General features: G+C 37.3%; 1 protein-coding gene across 2 annotated transcripts in view; it reads left to right on the plus strand.

The window, feature by feature from the left end:
- Positions 1-27588, plus strand: part of NUP93 (nucleoporin 93) — a 123760-nt gene that overhangs the window by 18361 nt on the left and 77811 nt on the right. For both annotated transcript variants that reach the window (XM_072632304.1, XM_072632303.1), the window contains exon 3: positions 4945-5062. In XM_072632304.1, the coding sequence (XP_072488405.1) occupies positions 4945-5062 (118 nt within the window). The remainder of the gene's footprint in view (positions 1-4944; positions 5063-27588) is intronic.

Here is a 27588-nt window from a genome sequence, read left to right on the forward strand (position 1 = left end):
TGATTCCTTAACTTGAATTCTTTCTTTCTGACTGTAGTATTTTTTCTTTGCCCTGGAATCTCTGAGTTTTGGCTATAATGTTCTCAGGAGCCTTCATTGTGGGGTTTCTTTCCAGAGGTGAGTAGTAGATTCTTTCTGTTTCCACTTCACCTTCTGGTTCTAAGCGATCTGGGTAGTTTTCTTCTAAAATTTCTTGAAATATGATGTCCAACCTTGGTTTTTTGGGAGGGTTATATAGCATTCAAGTAATCCAGCAATTCTTAAATTTTTTTCTCCTTTCCAGGTGTTTTGTTTTCACTATAAGATAGCTTGCATTTTCTTCTATTTTTTCCCCAGTCTTTTTGACTTTGTTTTAATATTTCTTGTTGTCTCAAGGAATTGTTGGCTTCTACTTGATCCATTCTAATTTTCAGGGAGTTTCTTGCATGGCAAGATTTTGTACCTCTTCTGCCAAGCTGTTAATTGTCTTTCTAATTCTTTTTTCCATAGCTCTCATTCCTTTTCCATTTTTTCCTCTGTTGCTCTCATTTCATTCATAAAAAAACAAAACAAAACATTTTTACTCATTTAAAAAAAGAATTCTCTTGCTTTATCTGTTCCAGAAATTCTAGTTGAGTTTTTGCCCAAGCTCTAGTTTTCTTCAAGGCTTGCTTACAGATGCTTTGGAGTCACTCTCTTGTTCTAGGTTTGTGTCTTGAGCATCCCTGGCACCATAATAGCCTTTTGTGATGGGATTCTTTTTTTGTCTGCTCATTCTTCCAGCCTACTTTCTGACTTTAGGCTGTATGTTTGAGCACACTTTTGGAGGGAAAGTCTGGGCTGGTCCTTTTGCTGCATTCTTGTGAGCGTTCCAAGATCTTAGGAACAGGTCAGTAAGGGGATCTGTAAGCTTTCAGTATTCCCACCATGGTCTGACCCAGGGTTAAGTATGATTACTGGCCCCCGTTCCCCCCCCCCCCCCCATTCTGAACTCTGCAAGTTTTTGACCTTGGTTTGGTCTGAACAATAGTAGACTGCTGCTTGCCTACTCTGTGCCTGGTGGGAAATTCTGCTGATTCATAGTGACAGAACTGCAGGCTCCCTTTTGGGCTGGGGTTTTTGCCCTAGTTATTACTCTGCAGACTTCAGATTGGACTAAAGGTTTGAATTGAGACCCGTCTCTGTTTCTGGAGTTGGAGTCACACTGCTGCTACTTGCTTCTGAATTTCTGTCTCCCAGACTTGGGCCTGTGGCCATTTTCTGCTCCAGAATACCACTCCTGGGAACTGGAATCCTTCTGCAGCCCATGCTGAACCCTGATGTTCTAATATGGGTCTGAGATGTCCCCCTGCCCTGGCACTGAAGTGCATTGTATGTGGCTCCTCCTGGACAGACCCAGTCCCCTGGGTCTACACACTATGTCACTATGCTCACCTGGGTTGCAGAAATGACTCGGTGATAATTTAATTATACATACATATATACATACATATACACACACACACACACACACACATATATATATATATATATATATACATACATGTTTGTGTCTAATGATAACCATGTCTAGGATGGAAGGAGAAGGGAAGAAAGAAATTTACATGATAACTTTATTATATGTTTAAATGGAAGAGTAAGGTGTACATAATAGATTTGCAGTTTCATGTGTAATCTTTTTTTATCATACTGAGTTATGAAAATGCTTGTTTTATCCCGTAAATTAAAAATAAAATAAATAAAAAATTTTTTAAATGATGCACTGACTTTTTCTTGGGCTTTGCCACCAGATTTCAGTCTGGTGTGTTGTTTAGATTTATCTGGAGGAGTTTTGGGGAGGAACTCCCTGTACTGCTTCCTGCTGGTCGATCTTGGTTCTGTCCCTTATCTCTGTCTTTTAAAATCTCCTGCCTTGAAGGTTTAATTGAGTTACTACATCCTCCATGAAATCGCTTACAAATCCCCTCCATCTCCATGTGTCCATTCTTTCCATCCTCTGATTTTCCTAAAGTACTTTGTCTGGATTTTCCCTTTTCCTTACCCTGATCAACATTGGGCTATACTCACCTGTACATCTGTTATACCTGTTTTAGCAGAAACCGAGCTCCTCCTTGAGGCTGAGCATTGAAACATTCCTCAGTCTTTGTGCCAACAGAATCTAGCATAGCACCTTGCACATAATCAGTATTTAATAAATGTTTGTTAAATTGGCTTAACTCTGCCACTAGCCAGTGGTGTGACCTTAGTCAAACTGTTTTAGCTCTTGGGATCTTTTGTTTCCTCATCTCTAGATGTGAGTTTTGGACTGGATGAAGTTTAAGATCTCTTCCCAACCCTTAAAAAGCTGTCATTCTAAACCCTCTGCTCTCAAACTGCTTATTGGTTTGTTGGAGGCAAGACTTTGGTCTTTGAAACAGCTAGAAAACAATACCTAAAGGTGCTGAATTTTGGAGTACTTCCTGTGAGCAGTCAAAAACAGTCCTTCCCCACAAATCATTGTGGATTGGAGGTAAATGCAGTCTGACTGGAAACTGTCTGGCAGAGAAACTGAATTAGAACAGAAAGGCTAATGACTATGCCAGTGTTTGTCTGTGAAGAAACAGTGACCTGGAAATGTGGCACTCTTAGAGGGAGTCTTTGGTTAAATGTTGATGCTATGGGTGTTAGGAGTAGATTTTAGATTAAGACAGAATAGAAAACGTAGATGAGAGGGGCTTTGATAAACATCGAACACAGGAGCATAGAGGAGAAAGGAAGAGAATTATGACAGCAGAAATTAAGGGGGAGCAGAACAATAGGTGACAAGTTAGTCTGGGGAGTTTCACTGGGCACTGGTGGAATTGGGGTTTAGGTATCTTCAAAGAAAATGATTCTGATCAGAATTCAAGAAGATGTACCAGACAGAAAAAGACCTTGCTTCACTCGGGGGTAAAGGAAGCTTAGAATAGCTCAGACATTTGCCTGGGAGGTGGAAATAGAGTAAATTAATAAGAAAGGACAGTGACCCCAAAGGAGTGGGGCTAGAGGAATAATCTATGGATTGGAAGGAAGAAGTAAAATAGAGTGTCTGAACAAGATGAGTCAATGCTTTGAGTGTATTCCAAGCTAACTGAATAATGTTAGGCTATGTAACTGTAACTTACCTAATAGAGGTATCATTTGTATTCTGATATTTCATTTTACTATAGAAAAAAAGAGTAGCATGTAGTTATTGTACTATAGTAGCAGCTGTAGGAGAAGGGCTCTTATAAGAGAAGGGGAAAAGGAAGATTCTTTGAAGAATTTGAATCTAGTACTTTGGAGTAGCAATCTCTCCTATATGTCACTGTGTATTGGAACTAGAAAATGACCTAGAGTAAATAAGATAGAATCTGCTTTGGAGAGCCTTCTTCATTTTGTTGTTTATTTTTTGAGGGGTTTTTGTGTGTTTGTGCCATTTTTTTTTTTTTTATCACAAGCATATAGGAATTCAGTGAAGGAAAAGATCAGCAGTATGTGAAGGCTTTGCAGAGGAGATGAGACTTGAGCTATGCTGTGAAGAGCAAAAAAGAATTTATTAAAATCTTGTATGGGGATGATTCTTCTAGGTGCTATACTGTTATCATAGTAATTAGAATCTGTTGCCATTGAGACCAGGTTAGGAGTTCGAACTCATGTGGGCTAGTTAGTGTTTATCTGTTCCACATACTATAGACTAATAGACTTTCTTCTTAATCCTTAACCGCCAACTACCTTATAAGTTTTCCATAGGAGGAATTAGGAAGAATGTATGAATGGATTGGCACAAACTCATCACCAAACAATTCAAATTATATCCCCTGCTGGTGGTGCCTTAGTAATGCCATTTTTGTATAGGAAAGAGCACATTGATAAATTATTTAAATACACAAAGTTCCTGTCGTCTAATTTCATACTATGAGTCAGAGACAGCTGGAATCAGACTCCAGATCTCTTAATGTCTAATTCGGTGGAATGTGCATTAATTCAGGGCTTTAGACTAAAGGGCAACAAAACTTAGGTCCATTACAAGGAACAATGTTGGTACCAAACTTTAAGTTAATAATTAAGTGGAAGGTCATGAGACAGAATGGATGGAGAACTGGCCTTAAAGCAAGGCCTACCTCTAATACATACTGGCTGTGTCTTTTGGGCAAGTCACTTAAACACTGAGTGCTCTAAGAAATTCTGACTCGGTAAGTTGCAGGGAAAGTTCTGATCTTCAATGGAAGAGAAAGTTTTCTCACCATGGAGTTCCCATTGCCAGTGAAATCAGAGATCTAATCCCTGATGAATGGTTCTCATTTATATAGTGATTTAGGGTTTGCAAAGCTCTTTACATATATTGTTTTCTTTATCCTTACAACTTGTGAAGGAAGTACTGTTATTATCCCTGTTTTACAGATGAGGAAATTGAGAGTCAGGTTAAATGCCTTCCTCAGGGTCATGAAACTAGTAAGTGTCCAAAAATTCAGATTTTGGGAGGTGTGACTGTTATGTCAAAACAATATAATGATAATATATACATATTCATAAACATGGGACAGCTAGGTGGTGCAGTGGATAGAGTGCTATGCCTGGAATCAGGAAGACTAATCTTCCTGAATTCAAATCTGGCCTCAGACACTTAATAGTTGTGTGACCCTGGACAAGTCACTTAACCTTTTGCCCCAATTTCTTCATCTGTAAAATGAGCTGGAGAAGGAAACGACAAACCACTCCGGTATCTTTGTCAAGATAACCCCAAATGGGGTTGCAAAGTGTCAGACATGACTGATCCACCAAATAAGCAAACCCATAATATAATAAAAATAATCTAGACATTTATAAAAAGGCATAGTTCTTGTATATATGAAGTCTTGAATATAGAAAAAAGTCTTCATATTCATAATGCAGTGATCCAATTTTTTCTCTCATTTTTGTTTTTCTACTCTTTCTCTCTTCCTGTTTTTCTCTTCAAAAAACCAGGTCAGTTCTTCTCGGGTCTAGAGGACTTGACATATCCCACATCTCACAGAGGTTGGAGAGTTTGAGTGCTGCAACTACATTTGAACCTCTTGAGCCTGTGAAAGATACAGATATTCAGGTAAGAGTAATCTGACTTAAGGAAAGGAAAATAAAATCCTTGGAAGTAGTTGATTATTTGTTTTAGAACAATTGGCATTTTACCAGCTATCCGAAAAAACTATTATTATTTTTCTGCTTCCTGATTAAGTGAAACATCTGACCAAAAAAATCCCTTCTGGTTGGAGTATGGTGGTGAAGGATAGACTTGGATATATTTAGTTACTTTGAGGGGGTTTGTGGGGGTTTAAATTGTGGAAAACAAGCAATCTCCATCTTAACTTGCACATTCTCATTTCTTTACATTTCCTTTTTTTCACTTCAGTCCAAAGGACAGCAGTCATGGCTGCAAGATAATATTTCAGGCTAGTCTTTGTCTATTGGAACTCAAATGGTGTTATGTTCCTTTTCATGTTATTGGTTCTTAGTTGGCAAAAGTTTAAAAAAATTTGACTTCAACTTATTAAAATCTTTTCTTGGTTGATTTCTTTTTTTCCTCAAACTTAACAAACACCTGCAAACATGAACATTTCAACATGCAAAGATCAGAAAAGAGGAGAGTAGACACACTTGGGAACCTCTTTTACATATTTTTTAAAGGTACATGTTATATTTAGCACAATAAATGTAAAACTGCTCTGCTCATTACCTTCTACATATTTAAATGTTTCGTTGACATTTTAGTGCTACTACTGACCAACTTCTTTTCCTACTTTCTTCTCCCTTATACAAGCCTTGTCTTGTAACAAAGTATAGCTGAGCAAAACAAATCAACGCCATATTGAATAGGTCTGAAAATCTGTGTCTTCTTTTATACCTGTGGTCCATCATGTCTCTGACAAGAGCTGAGAAAAATGCTTCATCATTCAGCCTTTTGAAGTCATTATTGGTCATTACATTAATCAGAGATCTTAAACCTTTGAAGGATATTTTCATTTACATTACTCTAGACATTGTACAAATTATTCTCCTGGTTCTGTTCACTTCGCTCTGTCAGTTCATTCAAATCTCAAGTTTCTCTGAATCTGGTCCTTTAGTAATTTCTTGCAGCATAGTAATACTTCATTGCTTTTTTGCTATAATTTTTAACAATTTTACCAGTTGATGGGCATCCATTTTGTTTCTGTTTCTTTGCTACCTCTTTATTGATTTCTAAGGAGTGTTTTTATTGCCTTTGTATAAGGCACAAGGAATAATGTGAAAGAATGCTTCAATACTAATGTATCGTTGGTGGAGTTTTGAACTGATCCAGCCATTCTGGAGAGCAATTTGGAACTATGCCAACGGGCTATAAAACTGTTCATACCCTTTGACCCAGCAATACTACTTTTAGGTCTGTTTCCTAAAGAGATCATACAAATGGGAAAAGGACCCACATGTACAAAAATATTTATAGCAGCTCTTTTTGTGGTGGCCAAGAATTGGAAATTGAGGGCAGTACCCATCAGTTGGAGAATGGCTGAACAAGTTTTGGTATATGAATGTAATAGAATACTATTGTGCTATAAGAAATGACGAGCAGGCAGACTTCAGAAAGACCTGGAAAGATTTTTATGAGATGATGCTAAGTGAAGTGAGCAGAACCAGAAGAACATTGTATGTACAATAACACCCACATTGTGTGATAGACACAACTTTGATAGGCATAGCTCTTCTTAACAATGCAGTGATCTAAGACAACTCTAGAAGACTCATTATGGAAAATGCTATCCACAGTCAGAGAAAGAGCTTTGGAGTCTGAATGCAGATGAAAGCATAGTATTTGCTCTTGTCTTTTTTTGTTGTTTTGCTTTGTTTTTTCTTTCTCATGTTTCTTCACATTAGTTCTAATTCTTCTTTACAACGTGACAAATGTGAAAATATGTTTAATATGAATGTAGATGTAGAACCTATATCAGATTGCATGCTGTCTTGGGAAGGGAGAAGGAGAAGGAGGGAGAGAAAATTTAAAACTCAAAATCTTATAGAAGTGAATGTTGAAAACTAAAGATAAATTTATTTTATAAGAGAAAAAGAAAGAAAGAATGCTTCAGTAAAATTTAATGAACTATGCTAGTAGTATGTCTTTACTATATTAATGAGGAAAAAGATAATAAGAGTGTTAAGAAAGGTATGTCTTCTGTTAGTTTCAAGGGCCTTCAAATACCGTATTTACATTTGAATTCTTCCTTGGGAGAGATGGAGGTGATCTTTGTTGTCATTTTGGCCAATAATACAACTTTCAGATAGCTACATCTTGAGGATTTATAAAGAAGGATACTATACAGATGCATAACAGTTTTTCTATTGTTCTAATTTTGCTTTAATTGTGGTCTTTTCCCCAAACCTGAACAATCTTACCTAGTCACCTTAGTGTCTCAGTTCCATTATATTAGTTTTCATTCCTAACTCAGAAACTTTACATACTAATTTTGAATTTGATTGTAGAGATGGAAAGCATTTCTTTTTCTAAGAAAATATAATAGGAAGAACTCATATACATGGTGCCTTAAAACTTGCAATGTTCTTTTCTCTTAACACTTCAGTGAAGTAGGTAATCTGTCAGTGAGCAAGCATTTATTACGCTCCCACTATGAGCTAAGCACTGGGGATACAAAGAAAGGTATAAGACAGTTCTTCACAAGAGTCTCACAGTCTAATGAAGAAGACACTATATTCAACTATCTACAAACAAGCTATATACAGGATAAATTGGAAATAGGCACAAAGGAAAGGAATAAGAAAAGGCTCCTGTAGATTTTAGCTTCTGAGATTTTAGCTGGGACTTGAAGCTAGGGCATATAGGTTATGGAAATGAGGAGAAAGAGAATTCGAGGTGTGAGGGACAACTAATGAAAATCCATCGAATTGAGAAAAAGAATGTTTTGTGGAGGGAACAGCATATGGCTTGAATAATAGGTGGAGGGGGAATATGGCATAAGACTAGAAAGGTAGACAGGGGCCGGGTTAAGAAGGAATTCGGTACTAGTGGATTTTATATTTGATTCTGGAGGTGATAGGGAGTTGATTGAATTAGAGGGTGGTAGTGATATAGTCAGATCTGTGGTTTTAGAAGATTTGACAGCTGAGTGGAAGACAGATTAGAGTGGTAAAAGACTTAATACAGGAATACCAATCAGTGGGCTATTCAGTACTCCAGGCATGAACTATTGAGGACCTGTTGTAGGGTAGAGTGTCAGTGTCAGAGGAGAGAAGGAGGTGTAAACATGAGATGTTGGAAAAGTAGAGCAGCAGATTGGAATTGGGGGTTAAGAGTTAGGAGTCAAAAATGACACATAGGTTGTAAATGTGGGTGACTGGGAGGTTGTGTCCTTGATAGTAATAGGGAAGTTAGGAAGAAAGGAGGATTTGAGAATGAAGATAAAGAATTCAAATGAGTTCAGTTTGGGACATGTTGAATTTAAGATGTCTGCAAGCTATACAATTTTAGATGTCTACTAAGCAGTTGAAGATGGAAGGCTGGAGAGTAGAAGAGAAGTTAGGGCTACCTAAATGTATCTGATAATCATCAGCATAGAGGTAACTATTGAATTCTTTAGAGTTGTTAAAATCTCCAAGCAAAATAGCATAAAGGGAGAAAAGGGCCTAGGAGAGAATCTTGGGGAACACCCAGTTAGTGGGCATGACCTGGATGAAGTTCCAGCAAAGGAGACTGAGAAGGAGCAGTCAGGAGAAGAGAACCATTAGAGGAGTGTCATAAAAACTTAGAGGGAAAAGAGATATCAAGGAGAAAGAGGGTGATTAACAATGTCAGAGGTTACAGAAAGTCAAGAAAGATGAGGATTTCAAAGAGGCCATGAGATTTGGCAGCCAAGATATCATTTTTCAAGACTGATGTGGAAATATGTTTAACATGATTGTACATGTATAACCTGTATCAGATTGCTTATCGTCTTGGGGGAGGGAGGGAGAAAAATTTGGAACACAAAAATTTTACAAAAATAAATGTTGAAAACTATCTTTACATGTAATTGGAAAAAAAATAAAATACTATTAAGGAAAAAAAGATATTGTTAACTTTGGAGACAGCAATTTCAATTTAATGAAGTCAGAAGTCAGACTGTAGTCTGACTCAACTCTGTAGAGTTGAGAATGAGAGGAGAGGAAGTGGAGGGACCAATTAAATATGGCTTTCTCAAGGAATTTAGCCAGAAGCAAGAAATTTAGCAAGAAGCAAGCCCCTAGTGAGGAGGGGCAGCTCAGTGGAGCAGTGGTTAGAATGTTGGTCCTGAAGCCAGAAAGACTCATCTTCCTGAGCTCAATCTGGCCTCAAACACTTACTAGCCATGTGACCCTGGGATCATTGTAAAATGAGCTGGAGAAGGAAATGACAAAACACCCCTGGTATCTCTGTCAAGAACATGACTGAAAAACCACTCAGCAACAACAACAACAGCAAACCTCATGGGGATGTAAAGATCAACTGAGGGTTTTTTGAGGATCTAGGGGACATGGGCATGTTTGTAGGTAGTAAAAGAAGCAGCCAGTAGATAGGGACATGTTGAAGATTAGTGAGAGTGGAATTGATAGAGGAAGCAGTCTACAAGAGAAGGCAGAATGGAAGGAGATCATTTGTGCATGTGAAGGATTAACCTTAGCAAGGAGAAGGATTACTGTTTTTACTTGAGATAGAAGTGTAGGAAGAGGTAGTGGTATAAAGCATCTTAGTGATGTGAGATGAGGATGAATTGAGGAGGGACCTGGTGAATGGCCTCAATTCTTAAAGTAAAATATGAGGGAAAGTTCTTTGCTGAGAGAGTAATGGGAGAGGAAGCCATGGTAGATTTAAGAAAGAATGAAAAGACTTGGAAAAACACTGAGGTGAATGGGCTACATAGTGAATTGATTAGGATGAATTGAAATGAATTGAAAAGGACTGCCTTGCAGCAGTGAAGGTCCATTTGGGATTACGTGGTATAATTTTGTAGTAGACCCAGTCAGCCTGGTATTGGGATTTTCTCCAGGCTTGTTCAGCAGCACGTTGAGTAGGAGAGAAGGTAGTGGATGATGGGAGTAATCCTCGGCTGAGGCATGCCAAGGCAAGATCTTTGACAGGACAAAGAGGCAAAAGGTTAAGGGTAAGAGGACAATGAAGAGTTGAATTGCTTCACCAAGGAGTCCCATGGAGAAAAAAGGAGAGGTATATCCAGTGGAGAGGTTTTGGCCTGGGAAAGAAATGAGAGGAGAAGGATGACTCCCATGAAGACAGTAGCATTTAGGGTTGCATAGCAGAAAGGGAACTGCCATGACAACAGATTGTAATTAGATAAGGGAATTTTAGAGTTCATGATCATGGAAACAGAACATGTGGGGATGGTGGCAAGATCAGTGTGTGTATAGGGGAAGTAAGATGAAGGAGGAAATGAGTTAATTAAGGAAATTAATTAAGTTAGGGTGTATGTTGAAATCCCCTTCTGAAGGCAGGAATTTGAAAGGAGAGAAAGACCAAGCTAGGCTTTGGATGCGTTGAGGAAAGGAGAATGGTCCATATATAACAGCTACTAGAATTTTGATTTAAGTGATAAATATGGATTGAATGAACATCAGAGGAACAGAAGTGATGGTGGTAGAGGGAGAGTGTGGAAGTGACTGATTTTTAAATCCCATTTTTTTTTGTCTTCTTTGGCTTTAATTCTCTTGAAGTGAAACAAGAAAACATCAAGAGCTAAGCATTATTTCTTTAACTGTAATCACCTACTTTAGATTATTTTGTCTTTCATTTTACTTTTCAGTCTTAATCTGTGGCTGATGTTTTGTAGTGATGTTTATTCTTCAACATCAAGATGAACTTTTTTGTTATGTATTAGAACAATTCTATGACTCTAGTACTCTATTGAGAAACTTCAAACTTTGAGACTAACGATACTTCAGTTTTGAGGTGATGAAATTACTTCTCTTGGTTGGATTTTTCCATAAGCAGTCTTAACAATGCAAAATGTTTTCTTTTTCTTCCAATTAGTCACAGGATGGCGTTAAAAACAATATCACAATTTGATATTTGAAACTATAAGTAGAGAATGTCACCTCTAATTTAGATTGCCAATAATCTAAGTCCCATGAAATGATAAAAAGGGAATATTAACATTGAATTAAGACCTTAGTGGAATTAATTTTTATTACAAAGGTCTCAAGGAAGAAAACTTAGAGATGACAATCTTCTCTGCAAGGAGCATCATTATTTTTACTTACAGTTTGGGGCTGTAGGCTTTGGTCAAACTTGAGATTTCTTTTGTTTTTAAGAATTCAGTTTAGGGGGGGCGGAGCCAAGATGGCGGAGTAGAAAGACGCACATACACATAGCTCCGAACCCACAACCCACAGATCGGCTACAGGGGAGCAACTCATGGTGAATTCTGCACCCAGAGGCCACGGAATATTGGAGCGAGGGAGATTTCTGTTCCGGAGAGACCTGCAAACCTCTCGCGGGGGGTCCTTCGCGCTGCGTACTGGGCGCCGGGTCTGGGAGCAGAGGGCAGCCCTGCAGCGGCCGCGGCACCGAGAGGAAAAGATCCAAGCGGGCTTCGGGGACGGGATCTCCAGCGGCCACACGGGTCCCTCCACCCACAGAGGGACCTGCAAACCTCTTGCAAAAGGTGCGTCGCGCTCGGAGCCCAGCCCAGCCCAGACCTGCTCCGGCCTCGGCACCAAGAGAAACAGACCCGAGCAGGCTTCAGGGACAGGATCTCCAGCGGCCGCACAAGTTCCTCCGCCCGCAGGTGACGGGGGTCCGTGAGAGAGTCTCTTTGGCGGGTGGAGAGGGGAGTGGGGTGCCCCCATGATTCGGGCCCCCCGGGAGGTAGAAGCTGAGAGGCGGCTGCAGACAGGGGCTCCCCAAGCGGGCTGGAGCCTGGATCCATTGTGGAAGGTCTGTACATAAACCCCCTGAGGGAACTGAGCCTGAGAGGCAGCCCTGCCCCGACCTGACCACCTGAACTTAATTCTCACACTGAATAGCAGCCCTGCCCCCGCCAAAAGCCCTAAGGCAGGAAGCAGCATTTGAATCTCAGTCCCTAAACGCTGGCTGGGAGGACCAGGAGGCGAGGTGGGTGTGAGGAGAATATTCAGAGATCAAGTCACTGGCTGGGGAAAATGCCCAGAAAAGGGAAAAGAAATAAGACTATTGAAGGCTACTTTCTTGGAGAACAGACATTTCCTCCCTTCCTTTCTGATGAGGAAGAACAATGCTTACCATCAGGCAAAGACACAGAAATCAAGGCTTCTGTGTCCCAGCCCACCCAATGGGCTCAGGCCATGGAAGAGCTCAAAAAGAATTTTGAAAATCAAGTTAGAGAGGTGGAGGAAAAACTGGGAAGAGAAATGAGAGAGATGAAAGAAAAGCATGAAAAGCAGATCAGCTCCCTGCTAAAGGAGAACCAAAAAAATGTTGAAGAAATTAACACCTTGAAAACTAGCCTAACTCAATTGGCAAAAGAGGTTCAAAAAGCCAATGAGGAGAAGAATGCTTTCAAAAGCAGAATTAGCCAAATGGAAAAGGAGATTCAAAAGCTCTTTCAAAACTAGAATGGCACAGATGGACGCTAAGGACTTTGTGAGAAAGCAAGATATCACAGAACATAGTGAGAAGATTGGAAAAATGGAAGATAATGTGAAATATCTCATTGGAAAAACAACTGACCTGGAAAATAGATTCAGGAGAGACAATGTAAAAATTTTGGGACTACCTGAAAACCATGATCAAAAGAAGAGCCTAGACATCATCTTCCATGAAATTATCAAGGAAAACTGCCCTGAGATTCTAGAACCAGAGGGCAAAATAAATATTCAAGGAATCCACAGAACACCGCATGAAAGAGATCCAAAAAGAGAAACTCCTAGGAACATTGTGGCCAAATTCCAGAATTCCCAAGTGAAGGAGAAAATATTGCAAGCAGCTAGAAAGAAACAATTCAAGTATTGTGGAAATACAATCAGGATAACACAAGATCTAGCAGCCTCTACATTAAGGGATCGAAGGGCATGGAATAGGATATTCCAGAAGTCAGAGGAACTAGGACTAAAACCAAGAATCACCTACCCAGCAAAACTGAGTATAATACTTCAGGAGAAAAAATGGTCTTTCAGTGAAATAGAGGATTTTCAAATTTTCTTGATGAAAAGACCAGAGCTGAAAAGAAAATTTGACTTTCAAACACAAGAATGAAGAGAACCATGAAAAGGTGAACAGCAAAGAGAAGTCATAAGGGACTTACTAAAGTTGAACTGTTTACATTCCTACATGGAAAGACAATATTTGTAACTCTTGAAACATTTCAGTATCTGGGTACTGGGTGGGAGTACACACACACACATGCACACACGCACACATACATAGAGACAGAGTGCACAGAGAGAATTGAAGAGAATGGGATCATATCTTAAAAAAAAAAATGAAATCAAGCAGTGAGAGAGAAATATTGGGAGGAGAAAGGGAGAAATTGAATGGGGCAAATTATCTCTCATAAAAGAGGCAAGCAAAAGACTCATTAGTGGAGGGATAAAGAGGGGAGGCGAGAGAAAAACATGAGGTCTACTCTCATCACATTCCACTAAAGGAAAGAATAAAATGCACACTCATTTTGATAGGAAAACCTATCTCACAGTACAGGAGAGTGGGGGACAAGGGCACAAGCAGGGTGGGGGGGATGATAGAGGGGAGGGCATGGGGAGGAGAATGCAATCCGAGCTCGACACTCATGGGGAGGGAAAGGATCATAAGAGAATAGAAGTAATGGGGGACAGGATGGGATGGAGGGAAATATAGTTAGTCCTATACAACACAACTATTGTGGAAGTCATTTGCAAAACTACACAGATTTGGCCTATATTGAATTGCTTGCTTTCCAAAGGGAAGGGGTGGAGAGGGAGGGAGCTAAAGAGGTTGGAACTCAAAGTGTTAGGATCAACTGTAATGTTCTTACCACTAGGAAATAAGAAATACAGGTTAAGGGGTAAAGAAAGCTATCTGGCCCTACAGGACAAAAGAGAAGACGGAGACAAGGGCAGAGAGGGATGATGGAAGAGAGAGCAGATTGGTCACAGGGGCAATTAGAATGCTTGGGTCTGGGGGGGGAGGGGAGAAAAGGGGAGAAAATTTGTAACCCAAAATGTTGTGAAAATAAATGTTAAAAGTTAAATTAAAAAAAAAAAAAGAATTCAGTTTAGTTTTTAGCTCATTTTACTTGTTCCTGAACTGATTACATATACTCTAACATTATGTCTTTCAAAAATGAAGCAGTTCACACTTTTTATGCCATTGAGTTTAGGAGCTAGCCATTATTACTAGAGACAGGGCTTAACTTTCAATCATTTAAAAATGTTGTGGTAGTTAAATTTATATAATCAATTATACATTGTCAGAAGTTACTTTATTTTCAGATTTTTATTTTCCAAAACTATAAAGACAGCTCTGTGATTTGATAGACTTACTATTGTGTGTGATATTTTCCAAACAGTGCTTTGCTTTTTTTTTTTTTTTGAGATAAGGAGTATAACAAAATTTTCTGTGCTGAACCTAAGTCAGAGTGAATTTATTTATGTCAATTTACAGTACTCTTATAGTTTATAAGTGAAAATGTTGATGCATCCTTAAAAGGATGCTGCCAAGTACTTTGCAAACCCCAGCCATTGTTTGTACTACTTAGAAGCTTGAAAAGGCATTTTCCTTTGTGCAGATCACCCTTTTCTATTCGGTAAACATTGATTATTTTTTCCTCTGTTTCTAATGGAGCTTGAAATTAATATAGTTTTTCTTGTTTGTTTCCTTGTTTGTCGTAATCAATGATGTTGGTGTGTTCTGGAACCACATTTTCAAAAGTTGCTATGGCTAGCAAAGGTAACATTTTTTGAAAAATCCATTTATACATGTATGAGTGGCATGAGTGGATTTTTAAAAATGTTAATTGCTTTTTAAAAAATGTAGCCATGAGAAATCACTGCAAAATTGTGTAACAAAAGCTGAATGATAGCTGTTAGCTAGACATGATAATAAAGATCTGATTTTGAGCCACTTGTGACTGAACTGTTGTGGGAACTAAAATCCTTCTACAGTTTTACAAAGACCATTTTACTTGTGTTTGTCTTTTGCGAAAAAATTTCTTGAGGGTAGGTTTTAGGTTTTTGCTGTGTTCTGATGCATAGTGTTAGGTACTAGTATGTTTTGAATGTGTTATATGTGTTGAAGAAAAACAAATTGATGTGCCCTTTGTTGCAGGATAGCAAAATCCCCATTAAGGAAACTCCCTCTATCCTACTAATGCCAGCACTCTTTTTGCAACTCAGACTTTTAGAGAGTTGTTTAGAGTAAATACAAAGTGGTTTAGGGAGAGCACTAACAGTTGTGGGACTCAGGGAATGTATGTAGAAGAGAGTACTTGAGTTGAATGTTTAAAAAAAAAGGAACTAATTCGACCTGGCACAGATGAAGAGGGAGTGGGTTCCAGGTTGAGGGACAGTACAAAGGTGTAGAAGCAGGAGATCACTCAGTCAGCAAGTATTTCTTTAGTGCCTCTTATGTACCAGGCACTGTAATAGGTACTGAAGATAAATGTACAGAGAATGAAATAATCCCTGCTTGGAGGGAGCTTGCATTTTAATGGGAGAGACAGCTACGTATTTTAAAGTGTACAGTATAAAGGTAAATAATACAAACATATACAAATTAGTTACATACAAGGTAGTCTGAGGAGGGCACTAGCGACTGAGAGCTGGGTGGTTTTATTTAGGTGTGGAGCTAGATGATGGAGTGTCATATAATGAACATAGAGAAGGATAGCTTAGCTGTATCGTATAGCATGAGAGGGAAAGTAATGTCCAATGTGGATGGAAAAAAAGTTTCAGTCAGAGTTGTGTAGGACTTTTAAGTGCTAAATAAAGAAATATATTTTTTCTAGAGGGCGTAGGAACACACTGTAGTTGATGGTGTGGGCGGAATCAACATCTTCAGATCTACAATGTGTAGAGTGACCGGGAATGGGGAGAGTCTTTTAAGGTGGTGAGATCAGTTAGGAGATTGTTATCACTGATAGTCTAGGAAATGATATGCCAAACTAAAGTAATAGATGTTTGAGCGGAGAAAAGGGGAAAATGTGAGAGATATGTGGAGGTAGAAATAGGAAATTTTGAAATCTGATTGGATATGTGGGATGAGGGAAAATCAGGTTATTGAGATTAAATAATCTACACTATTTATTACTAAATCATTTAAGTATTTGAAGTACCTGGCAAAGTATCTGATGGTATGCCTTGATCTCTGAAGTAGCTGTGATATAATAAACCACAGGATTTGGAGTGAGAGGACCTGGGATTCATATCCCAGACCTGCCACTTATTAACAGTATGATCTTGGGCATTTTAGTTAACTTCTTTAGTCCTCTTATAAGAGGTCACTTTTTGAAAATGTTTGCATAATCTGCCTTCATCTCTGAATACAGTCTGTTAATGAAAAGGGGGTTGGGGTGGTTTACGAGCGAGAAACATTTTTAAGCAATTAGGGTGAGGGAAATCTGTGTGTCATTTATAAGAATAGATCCTCAATAATTGATTTTTACTCCACTATACAGTAACTATAATGAAATATTCATGATTTCCTTCCCTTTTCTGCTCATAGGCTTGTAAATGAAAGAGAACATACTCAGACTTCTTTTAGCCTGTCTTTTAAATAGTTATAAGAAGCTAAAAGGCATTGACAATCATAAAACTAATTCAGTACTGAAGTAATCCCATATATTCCTTTAAGACAAATCAGTAACTTTAAAATTGCAAAAAACTACACAATACAGTGAGTTAATTCCATTTTAAGAAAGCTTAAAATTCTGCTTTTTTGCCATTGGCCTTGCCTTTATTATTAAAAATATATTTGCATGGTTGAAGTTTTGAAATTAATTTTTTCTTTGTTTTTCTTCTAATTTTATACCTTCAAATTAAATCAGTAGATTTTTAAATAAATAAAACAAAGATAGGGAGAAAGATGATTTCTAAGTGTAAAATACCATAGTGCTGTTAATTACCCTTTATCATCTTCATATCATTTCCATTGTTTAACTGGACCTTAACTGATATTTAGTATGGGATTTTTTCAGGCCAGTAAAATGGAAAATTGAATTAGGCATAAGTAGTTTGGAGAATTTATGTTGTTTCCTTGCTTCCTTTTGATTAAATCTCATTGGATAAACATCCTATCCCTCCTCTTTATTTTTAATTCTTGGTTGTCTATACCTGATTGTCATCATCTATCTGTCTTATTTTCTGAGGTGAATGTCTACATGAATTCTTTGCCCAAAATGATAATTTTATATAGTACTTTGTAAAGTGCTTTACTTAATCTCATTTGTTCCTCAAGACAGCCCTCCGACTCAGGTACTAAAGATCAGAAGACTGAAGCCAGTTTTCTTGACTCCTCCTCCAGCTCTCTCTTTCTCTCCCATTCCCCCTCCAGAGACACTGACCTCCTTACTGTTCTTCATGTGCTCTATTCCATCTCTCCACTCTGGGCATTTTCACTGACTTGTCCCTATTCCTGAACTCTCCCTTCTCATCTCTGCCTCTTGACTTTCGATTTCTTTCAGATTTCCCCTAAAGTCTGAGGTTTGCCTCTCCTTAATCTGAGTATTTTCCCTCTGAGACTATCTCCAATTTACTCTGAACATATACTATCTGTACATAATTGCATGTCGACTCCTCTATTAGACTGAGTTCCTTGAAGACAGGGGCTGTGTTTGCATTTCTTAGTATCCTCAGTGCTAAGTATTGTGCGTACCACATAGTAGAGCTGCTTAAATGCTTGTTGACTTACTAACTGATGGTGATGTGGACTATCCTGTGTGAGGAACAGAAAGAAGGCCTGTTTGACTGGATTGAAAAATACAAATAATGTACAGTGAGACTGGAAAAAATAAATTGGGACTAGGTTGTAAATGACTTTGAAAGCAAAACAGATTTTTTCCTAAAGGCAATAGGAAACCACTGAAGTAGGTTGTATAGAGTAGACAAATGGTTAGATTTGCACTTAAAGAAAGAATTGGAGTGGGGAGAAATTTGAGATCGGGAGACGGGTTAGGAGGCTTTTGTAATGAACTGGGCAAGAGGTGATAAGGACCTGAGCCAGGGGTGGTAGCTTGTGAGCAAAGACATGGAATCAGATGTTGTGGAGGTTGAAATGACAGATTTTGGCAACTGATTGGATATGTGGGATAAGAGGGAGAATGAGGAGCTGAACTTTGGAGCCTGGAAGGATGGTGGTACTCTCAATAAAAATAGATGAAATTTGGGAGGGGAGGAGATTGATAATGAGTTCAGCAGTTCAGTTTGGGACATATTGAGTTTGAGGTATCTCCAGGATATCCAGTTTGCAGGTCTAACCCTCTTTATATTGTGCCTTGTTGCTTCTCCACATTGTAATAATGGTGCCTGTATTTAGGAAGAATTTGATAGTTTGGGCTAATAATAACCCATGTTTATATAGCACTTTAAAATTTACACATTCCTTTTCTCACAACAGTAATGAGGATGGTAGTGCAAATATTAGCACTGTTTTACAGGTAAGAAAAATCAAGCTCAGAGAAGTAACCTGATTTGCATATGTTTTTTCATGGCTAGCATTGGATCAGAATTTGAACCTAAGTCTCGTAAGACTAGTGTTTTTGTGGTTTTTTTTAACTTCACTTATTGTCTGTGTTAAAAGTAAAGCGTAAGGTGAGAAAGTTAAAGTTTGTTGCTGAAGACAGACAGATGGTAGAACTAGTACTCTGTATAGTTTTTTATCTTTTGAAGAGACCTAACTTGTTCTGACCTCAGACCTGAAGGAGAGACATCAAGTTGAGAAAGATTAAAGTGTATTCCTCAGTGATTGTTGGAATTACAGTGTTATAACATGCCTGGGATGTTTTGAAGATGGACATTTTACCCAAAAAAAATACTATTCAGACTGCTGTAGAGCAAATACAGGTGGCAAGATTATATTCCTTTGTAGCTTTTTTCCAACCATATCAGCTTCACATTGTCATTTAGATGAGACATGATTGTCAGCAACTGCCTGCTTAGGAGTCTTACCAAAATGATATCATTAGATATTCTTATCTTGGCTATGATGAGAATTTTGACTTATTTCAGTAAATAAATTGTTTTCTGCCCTAGGACAATTTTGTTTTGTAAGTAAGAGCATCTATTTCACTTGCTTTCATTTACCACTTTAAAAACTCTACTTTAATAAGATATTTTTGAGGACTATAACAAGTAAAAATTTTTCTTTCAGAAAAAAAATTATGGTCTGTTTGGTTTCGGAGGATGTGTTAGTCTAGTTAGAGCTCTCAAAGAATAGAAACAAGGCCATGCCTGCCTGTAATCTAGCTATGAGGTTTAATAATTACATACAAACCCCTGACCACACACACACACACACACACACACACACACACACACACACACACACACACAGAAACAAAGGGTCCCGTTCTTGATCTGGTTCTGGGAAATGAAGCCCCACGGGTAAGTGTATTCTAGGAAGTCAGTAATCCAGACCATAGATTACTACAGAGTGACCTGAGGCAGGGAAAATCTGTGTAGTTTTATGTTGAGGTAGATAGGAAACCCGGCATCTTACAAATGTCCCAATCTAAGGTAAGCAAACCCTAAGCACCTTTGAATACACTACTCATGAGTAGACTAGATATGGATAAATACAAGAATTCCTTTAGTTTGATGTCTGAGCTTAATGGTTCATCATCAGTTTTTCCAACTGTTTCTATTTACCTGTTCCCCCTTTCTTCCTCTGAGAGAAAGCACCCAAGTCTGATCATCCTGTTAGAGGAAGCCCAATTAGAAATATTGATATGAGACTACATTAAATGCAGCTTTGCTCTTTTCACATAATCAAGATCAACATCTACTTGGCCACAAGCTTAGTATAGACTAATAGTGTGACAGTGCAGCCAAAAAAAGCGAGCGTAATACGGAATCATATTTAGTAGAAGAATAGTATCTCAATTATAGGATGTAATAATTCTGTACTCCGATTGTAGTCTAACAGCAATGACTATTGTATTTATTTCTGGGTGCAAAATATTGCAGGATACCAATGGATCATGGTACATTCAGAACAGAGTGACCAAGGATAGTGAGAGGTTGGAAAGCTATGTTGTGTAAAGAACAATTTAAGAATCTAGGGATATGAGTCTAGAAGATAGATAATTAAGGGAGACATAATAGAGAGCTATTTTTATATATTGAAGGGCTGTCATGTGAATTATAGACATAATCTGTGTAATTCAGAGGTCAGAACTCATGCCAAACAGCTGAAAATTATAGGATGCTATATTTCAGCTTAATATTATGAAGAACTTCTAATAATTAAAACAGTCCAGCAGTGGAAAGACTTGCCTCAAGTAGTACTGAACTCCCTATTTTCTGGAACCACTTAAACAGTTTAAGAATGAATGCTAGTCAGAGATGCTCTGGAAGGGATTACTGTTGAGGGAAACGAAGCCTCTGAAGTCTGTTCTTACTCATGAGAAATTTGTAAATCAAGCTAGGTACTAAATATAAGTCCTACCTAAGTATGATTCTTATGAAACAGATGAATTTCATCTATAAATGCTTACATACACAGTTTTTCAGGTTCTTAAAAGTTTGTTTTAAAGTAGATGTACTCCCTTTCAAGAAGAGTTTGAACTTAGTTTAGAAACCACTTTTGTAAATTGTGCTGTCCTCTTACTCCTAGTAGAATAGTAGTTAAGTTCATGGTAGCCTTTGTGTTGTTGCTTTGCATATTTGATCTTTTGGCATTTGCATGGTGAAATGGCCTTTCTTTAATGATGAGCTACGTTCTTTTTTCTCCTGTGTTTATAGACAGATCTCAGTGGATCTCACTCTGTTTAATTCAACACATAAGGTTTGAGAGAAATCCTTTCCTAGCATGTAGCAGGTTTATTTTAGTTCAGGATTTAGCTGTGTGGACTGAGCTACATCTGGAAAATTCACAAACACTATTTACCTGCCTTGTATTCTGTTTTCATACTACATGGTAAATTGAAAAACAGAGATCCTTAGAGCTAGAAGTGAACTTGGAGATTATTAGTTTTGTGTTCATCTTTGTCTCGAAAAAAAAAAGCTGGGTTCACACTCTACATGTAAATATTCTTGCTGTTCATTGTCATTGAACCTTGATATGGTGTGAAACTCAAAACCAGTAAACCTGAGATAAAAATTTCACATAGATTTGGCAGTCTGGAAGCCCTTTATCTAAGCTTTGTGTCTTTATGAGTACCTAGCACAAGTCTCTAAAGGGAGATGGAGTTTATTGAATATTACTGGTCAGGTTAATGGACTGTCCCATTTTGTTTCCATTTGTAGTAGATGTTTACAGCTAACCTAATGATGATTGCTTTGGTCTGGTTGCATTGATTTACTTTTCCTGCTTTACTGTGATAAGAAAAGGTAGATTAGGTGCTATGTTCAGTCTATTGAGAAAAAGTAGGCAATTAACCATAAGTATTCTGTGAATCAAATTAAAAACACTAATCTTATTTTTAAAATTTTTTAAATTTTAGACAAATAGTAAAACTTAAATATGTAAGAAAAAGAAACATTATAAACTTAAATATTAAACTTAAATATAAAATAAGAAAATAAAAAAATCATCATGTGCACAGCAGAACATAGGAGAGGATTCAGAGTATATAATAATAACTTATCATTTCAAGAAAGCCTATATATTAAATACTGTGCATTATGTTGAAAGCTGTCCATCATTTTTTTGCTTCCTTGTAGGTTTTCTTTTGTGTTCTGTTGTACACTTTTTACTTTGTTTCTTTCTCCCTTCTTCCCCCCTGCCTGCCACCCCAAGGCTACAGTTGAGCATAGATATATTTATATATAGGTTAAAAATAGCAATTTTAGAATAACAGTGGATATTGCAGGCATCTTTTTAAAAGAATTTTGAAAAACTGCATTTATGGTAAGCCAAGGATATAAGATTTCAGTTCTTCTCTTCATCCATTCACAGTTTCTGTGTGAAGGCTGTGCGTTCTAAACAAGCAAGTAAATGGATGTTGAATGCATTTTAAACAAGCAGGAAATGACAGGCCCTTTTGTTTTCTCAGAGGTTTCTTATATCCTGTAGTGAGCAAGGAGATATAAATTACTGACGTAAAAAAGAAGTAAGTTCAAGTAATTCGGTAAGAGTATTTTGGGATAGATAACCTTTGACTAAAATATTTATCTCACATTTTGGCATAACTCTTTAGGTATTGGCTACCCAGTGGTGTCTTTGAACTGGACCTGCATTTAGCTTGCAGTTCTCTTAACCTGCCAGTATCTATTGATAAATGCATCTTTTGAAACATATATTATCACATTCTAGTTTATTGAATTCCACCAATTTTAGCTGCTTATTTTCAGAAACTAAAAATGAGCATACAATTTTATCTTTTAGAATCTTTAATATGCAAATGGGTAGGACTTAAAAGAAAAATAACCTTATAAGAATAATAAATGTATTGGTCCATTATGGTAGAGTTGTGATACCACATGTGACTTTTTCATGTTAAACTGCAACTCTTTGAGACAATTAATTTCAGTACGTGGGTGATAATATTAAACTGATTTTGGATTCCAAGTTTCCTTTCACTGCCAACATTCTGATACTTGACTCTATAGGACAAGAGTCCTTGAATAAGGGTCTTCATTAATAGTGATTATAGATGTGACTCCAGAGTTACAGAACTATGAGAGTCACTGTTATAGGACAGCATATGATAAATCACATGAACACAGTGAAAGGAGGGCTTAAGTAGTATGTTCATAGTATCTTACCTCAGAGTTTGTTCATGATTTTTTTACAAATCTCTTTTGTTGTTGTTGTGTCTGTTTGGACAAGAGAAAAAGGGTTGGGTGGGAGTACCTTTGGGGGCGTGATGGGGGAGAAGAAAGCCATCACTCCCCATTGTATTGTGACTGTATTACTTTTTGTTTAAATGCTTTTTGTTCGTGTTTCCATTTTGTATTTTGGATATAGAGAAGTTAAGTGATTTCCCCAAAGCAGAGAGAGTTGGTCACAGGGCTGGGACCAAGTTCTCAATGCCATCATCCACTAATCTGAAACACTAGTGATTAGACTTTGCAGACCCACTCCAATTATGTTGTATGACTGCAGGATGAGTCCTTTCTCTTAATGGAGTGACTGTGAAGCTGAGATGTGATAAAGAAAACCTTGCCTGTGCCTTCTTGAGACTGCAGTTTTTTAAGCACTGCAGCAGATTCTTCTGAGAGTAGCTGCGTGTAGCACAGTTTCCAAGAAACTATATAAAAAGAGCCCTCATCTTGTAAAAATATACTTCCGACTAGGCATAATTCATTCGTTTTTTGAAACAAAGGGGCAGATTATACCAATGTCTTGGCAGTATGTAGGTGGGAGTTCAGAATTTACACTCTCATTTGGGAACTTTAAAATGATTTGGCTTATTTCTTTAATTATGTGGTGTGAGATGGAAGATTCTGAGATAGGCAGTCCTCTCACCTTTTTCATTTGTTTATTTTTAAATGCTCCTGCTTCCTTGGAAGCAGCAGTAAGACTCTTCAGATCCATACACTTGTTTTTTGCTGTTGGTACCTGTTTATCTAGATGAGGGTAGAGGTTTCTGTGAATGTTGTATACTGTTTGTGAGGGTAGGGTCGGGTGAGGTGTTCCTGTTTGTTTATCTCTTATTCCAAGATACAGTTTAGACTAGTAAAAAACTTGTAATTTGTTCATAGCAGGTGAACCTCAGCCAAATTCTGGATACTTTGCCTGGATATAGTCTATAAAAGATGACTTCCCATAATAAGTATTCTTCTGAAGAGTAGTGAACACTCAAAGGTTTAAAAATATTTTAAGGAAAAGTGTTGACCCCATCACTAGAGGTGTTTAAGCACAGACTGAATAACCACATGGTGGGCATTGAAAGCTCTTTCTTTGTTTTTGATAACTTTAGTGAGTATTCCCTACAATGGAATTTATTGAGTCAAAAAGTATATTTTCTGTGATAATGGTGATGATAACTGACATTCATACAGTGCTTTAAAATTTGCCAAGTGCTTTATGTACATTTTCTGCGCATAGCCAGATTGCTCTCCAAAACAATTCTGCAAATTTTCAATTTCACTAGCAGTGAATGGGCGTGCCTGTTTTTATTCATTCCCTCCAGCATTGAATTTTGTTGCATTCCCTTTTCCTTTTGGGGAATTTGATGGATGCGAAGTAATGCCTCAAAAATAACTCTTATTTGGATCTTTGGTTATTAATGAGATTGAGCGTTACTTTAAATTATTAAGTTTGTGTTTCTTCTTTTGAAAATTACCTCTTTCTCTTATCATTTGTCCTCCATTATTTATAGATATATGGGAGACCATTTAGTCTAACTCACTTTTCTAAAGGATTAGAAATTGCTTTTGAAGGGAATTTTTTTCTTTTTTCTTTCTTTTTTTTTTTTTGCACTTAATAGTATTTTAATTTTTTTCCAATTACACGTAAAGATAGTTTTGAACATTCATTTTTGTAAGATTTAGTTCCAGATTTTTCTCCCTCCCTCCTTTCTTTCTCCCCTCCCTAAGACAACAAGCAATCTGATATGGGTTATACATATACAATCAATTTAAACATATTTTCACATTACTTATGTTGTGAAAAAAGAATCAGAACAAAAAGGAAAAACCATGAGAAAGAAAAAGCAAAACAAAAAAAGTGAAAATAGTGTGCTTTGTTCTGCATTCAGACTCTATAGTTCTTTATTTGGATGTGGATAGCATTTTTATTACAAGTCTTTTGGAATTGTCTGGAATCATTGTATTGCTGAGAAAGGCTGTCTATTATAGTTGTTCATCACATAGTGTTGCTGTTACTGTGTAAAATATTCTTCTGGTTCTCCTCACTTCACTCAGCATCTTAACTCTCACGTTTTACATTTGAGATTAACACCTTGTCTAAGGTCATACAGGAGACAAGCATCAGGGCCAGGACTTGAACACAGGTACTTTGATTCTATAGTCAGTATTCCTTCCCCAGTTGTAACATGCTGCCTCTCATATTTACCATCAGTAATTTCCCAGTACAATTTTTCTTTTTTATATCATCATATATATGTTTGTGCGTATAAATTTGTACTTTTAAACAATTAATGCAACACATTTAATATTAGATTTTCTAGAGGATAACTGATGATTGCTGTTTCAGGTAGGAGTTAGGTTAGATGATCCCTAAGATCCTTTTAAATTCTAATATTCTTTGGTTCTTTATCTTATGGAAGGCTAATAGATTTTGACTTGAAAAGGTACTTAAAATTATTTGAAGATCAAACAGCATTTTTTCTCTTTAGTATAAAAAATGATATCAAAGAAGAGATGGTAAAGGCCCAGTTTCATCTTCCACTTTCCTGCTCCTAATGTTGGAAAAATTCCAGTTGCAGCTTAGACTGTTTTAGAAAAGGAGTAAATTATGAGGAAGTATTTGAAAGTAAGACGTTAACAATAGAATAAAAGTAGTGTGACTCAGTGAGCCAGTGAAATAACATAGGGAATGGGAAGGAAGTAAATCTGAAAAATTTCTGGCACAGATAAAATCTTTAGGGCCATGAAAGACTTGGAACTGGTTGTGCAAAGTATGATATCCATTCATATGTGCTTAGTAGTAAAATGATTTAGATTCATGGAGAAACTATAACATACCTTTATAAACATTGATGCAAACTTCTTTCCTGGGGAGATGAGTTTTCCAGGAAGATCAAGCCTAGTTTAGCCTTTCATCACAAGGTGCTTGCTTCTTGACCAGAGTTTTCTACTTTCCTGAACTGTCAGCTTAATTTACAATCTGAAGCTCAGCCTATTATTTCTTGGTGTTTGCTGCCCTACAGGTACAGTGTAAAAGATTTCTGTGAAATCCTGGAGCAATATTTGGCTTAGAAACACTCAAAGTCCTGTGCTTGTGAAAATAGGTTGTATTTCAACCTCTGCTTGATTGTCTTCATTTTGTTTTGCTTCTGAAGCTGAATCTGAACATCTGACAAAGAGAAGGATAATGCTAGAAGCAATTTTAAAGGGCACATCACGTTTTACTGTAAAACTGAACTATTGATTGTTGACTTATTTGTAGGCTTAATGCAGGCCCATTTCCTTCCCTTAGTGTCTCAATGGCCATTAAGATTCTGGCATTGCGCCGGAATGTTGAAATCTGACATTATATAATATGATTTGGCTCTCCAACAGTATTAATGTGGGTTTGTTTTTAAAGACATAGACAAGGGCTAGCTTCCTTTCTAGTTATTTGTGTACTTTCAAATTTTAGAAAGAACCTCTGTAAAATAAAAGTATTCTCATTTTCCAGGGGTGATTGTAAAAGCACAAACCTGGCATTCAGTGTAGCAAGTGATATAACATATATACTTCATACACGAAAGAATCTTTTTTTTTTTTACATTTCCACCTTAGTCATCTTGCATAGAAGAGTTAAAATGAATGGGAGAAACCATAAAGTAAAACAAAATAAAAGAATCTTTGAGTTATAAACTTGAACATAGATATATACATACATTCAAATTTGTACCAACTGGGCTATCTGGTCCTTTTTATTAGATTGTTGTAATGACAGGGAATGAAATACAGGCCGTTTCACACTAGCAGAACAGCAGTAAGTATAGTAGTGCTGGGTGGTATAAGCTTACCTAGAATTGTCCTAGAATACCTCTCTGGGAAGGTTATTTATTTTAGACACGTTAGGTTTTATAGTATAGATTTGAAAGTACTATTTCTAGACTTTGGTTCGGTTTCTTGGGAGACCACTACCACAAATTAGAGAGGAAAAAGAGATATTAGTTATCATAGATATTAACATAATTTTTCCTCCCTTTGCCCTCACACCACTGACGTCAGTGTTTGTCATTGTAATTAAAGATGACTTGGGTGAAAAAAGGAGCATTAAAGGAGATTAGAAGTTTTTAAGGGTGAGTGATACTAAGGTGATTGGTTTGTGATGGTGTCCCAAGTTTAGGGTCCTAAAGGAAGTATTAGACAAGGCAAGCTTATTTTTAGACAAAAATAAGAGTCTTGGGATATAAACTTGAACCTTTAGACTTTGAATAAGAAGGTAAGCACTGATTTCTTGCTCTAAATAGCATACTATGTTTGGCCATTTACTTCAACCCATCTGAAAAAAAGTCTAGTAATATAGCCACTACTTTTTCCCCAAGAGTGTTAAACTAGTTTGTCAGTAAGAAAGAGAATGCTTGAGAAAATGCACCCTTACCTGTCTTAACAAGGCAAGTGTATAACGTAGAAATGCAGTTATCATCATTTCCAGAATAAAAAGACTATGACATTGATTAAGATATAGTAAAGGTAGCATGATGTAGTAGGAAGAAGATTGTGGAACTTGAAGTCAAAGGCCTAGGTTCCGGTTATGGCACTAATACTTAATACTTGTTCAATATTGAGGAAATCATGACACCTTTGAGCCTCAGTTTCTTCATTAATAATAAATGGAAAATGTTATATGAGCAACTTGCCTTACTGGAGTGGTTTTGTGAAAAG

Source organism: Notamacropus eugenii, chromosome 1, assembly GCF_028372415.1.
Source record: "Notamacropus eugenii isolate mMacEug1 chromosome 1, mMacEug1.pri_v2, whole genome shotgun sequence".
Classification (NCBI taxonomy): Eukaryota; Metazoa; Chordata; class Mammalia; order Diprotodontia; family Macropodidae; genus Notamacropus; species Notamacropus eugenii.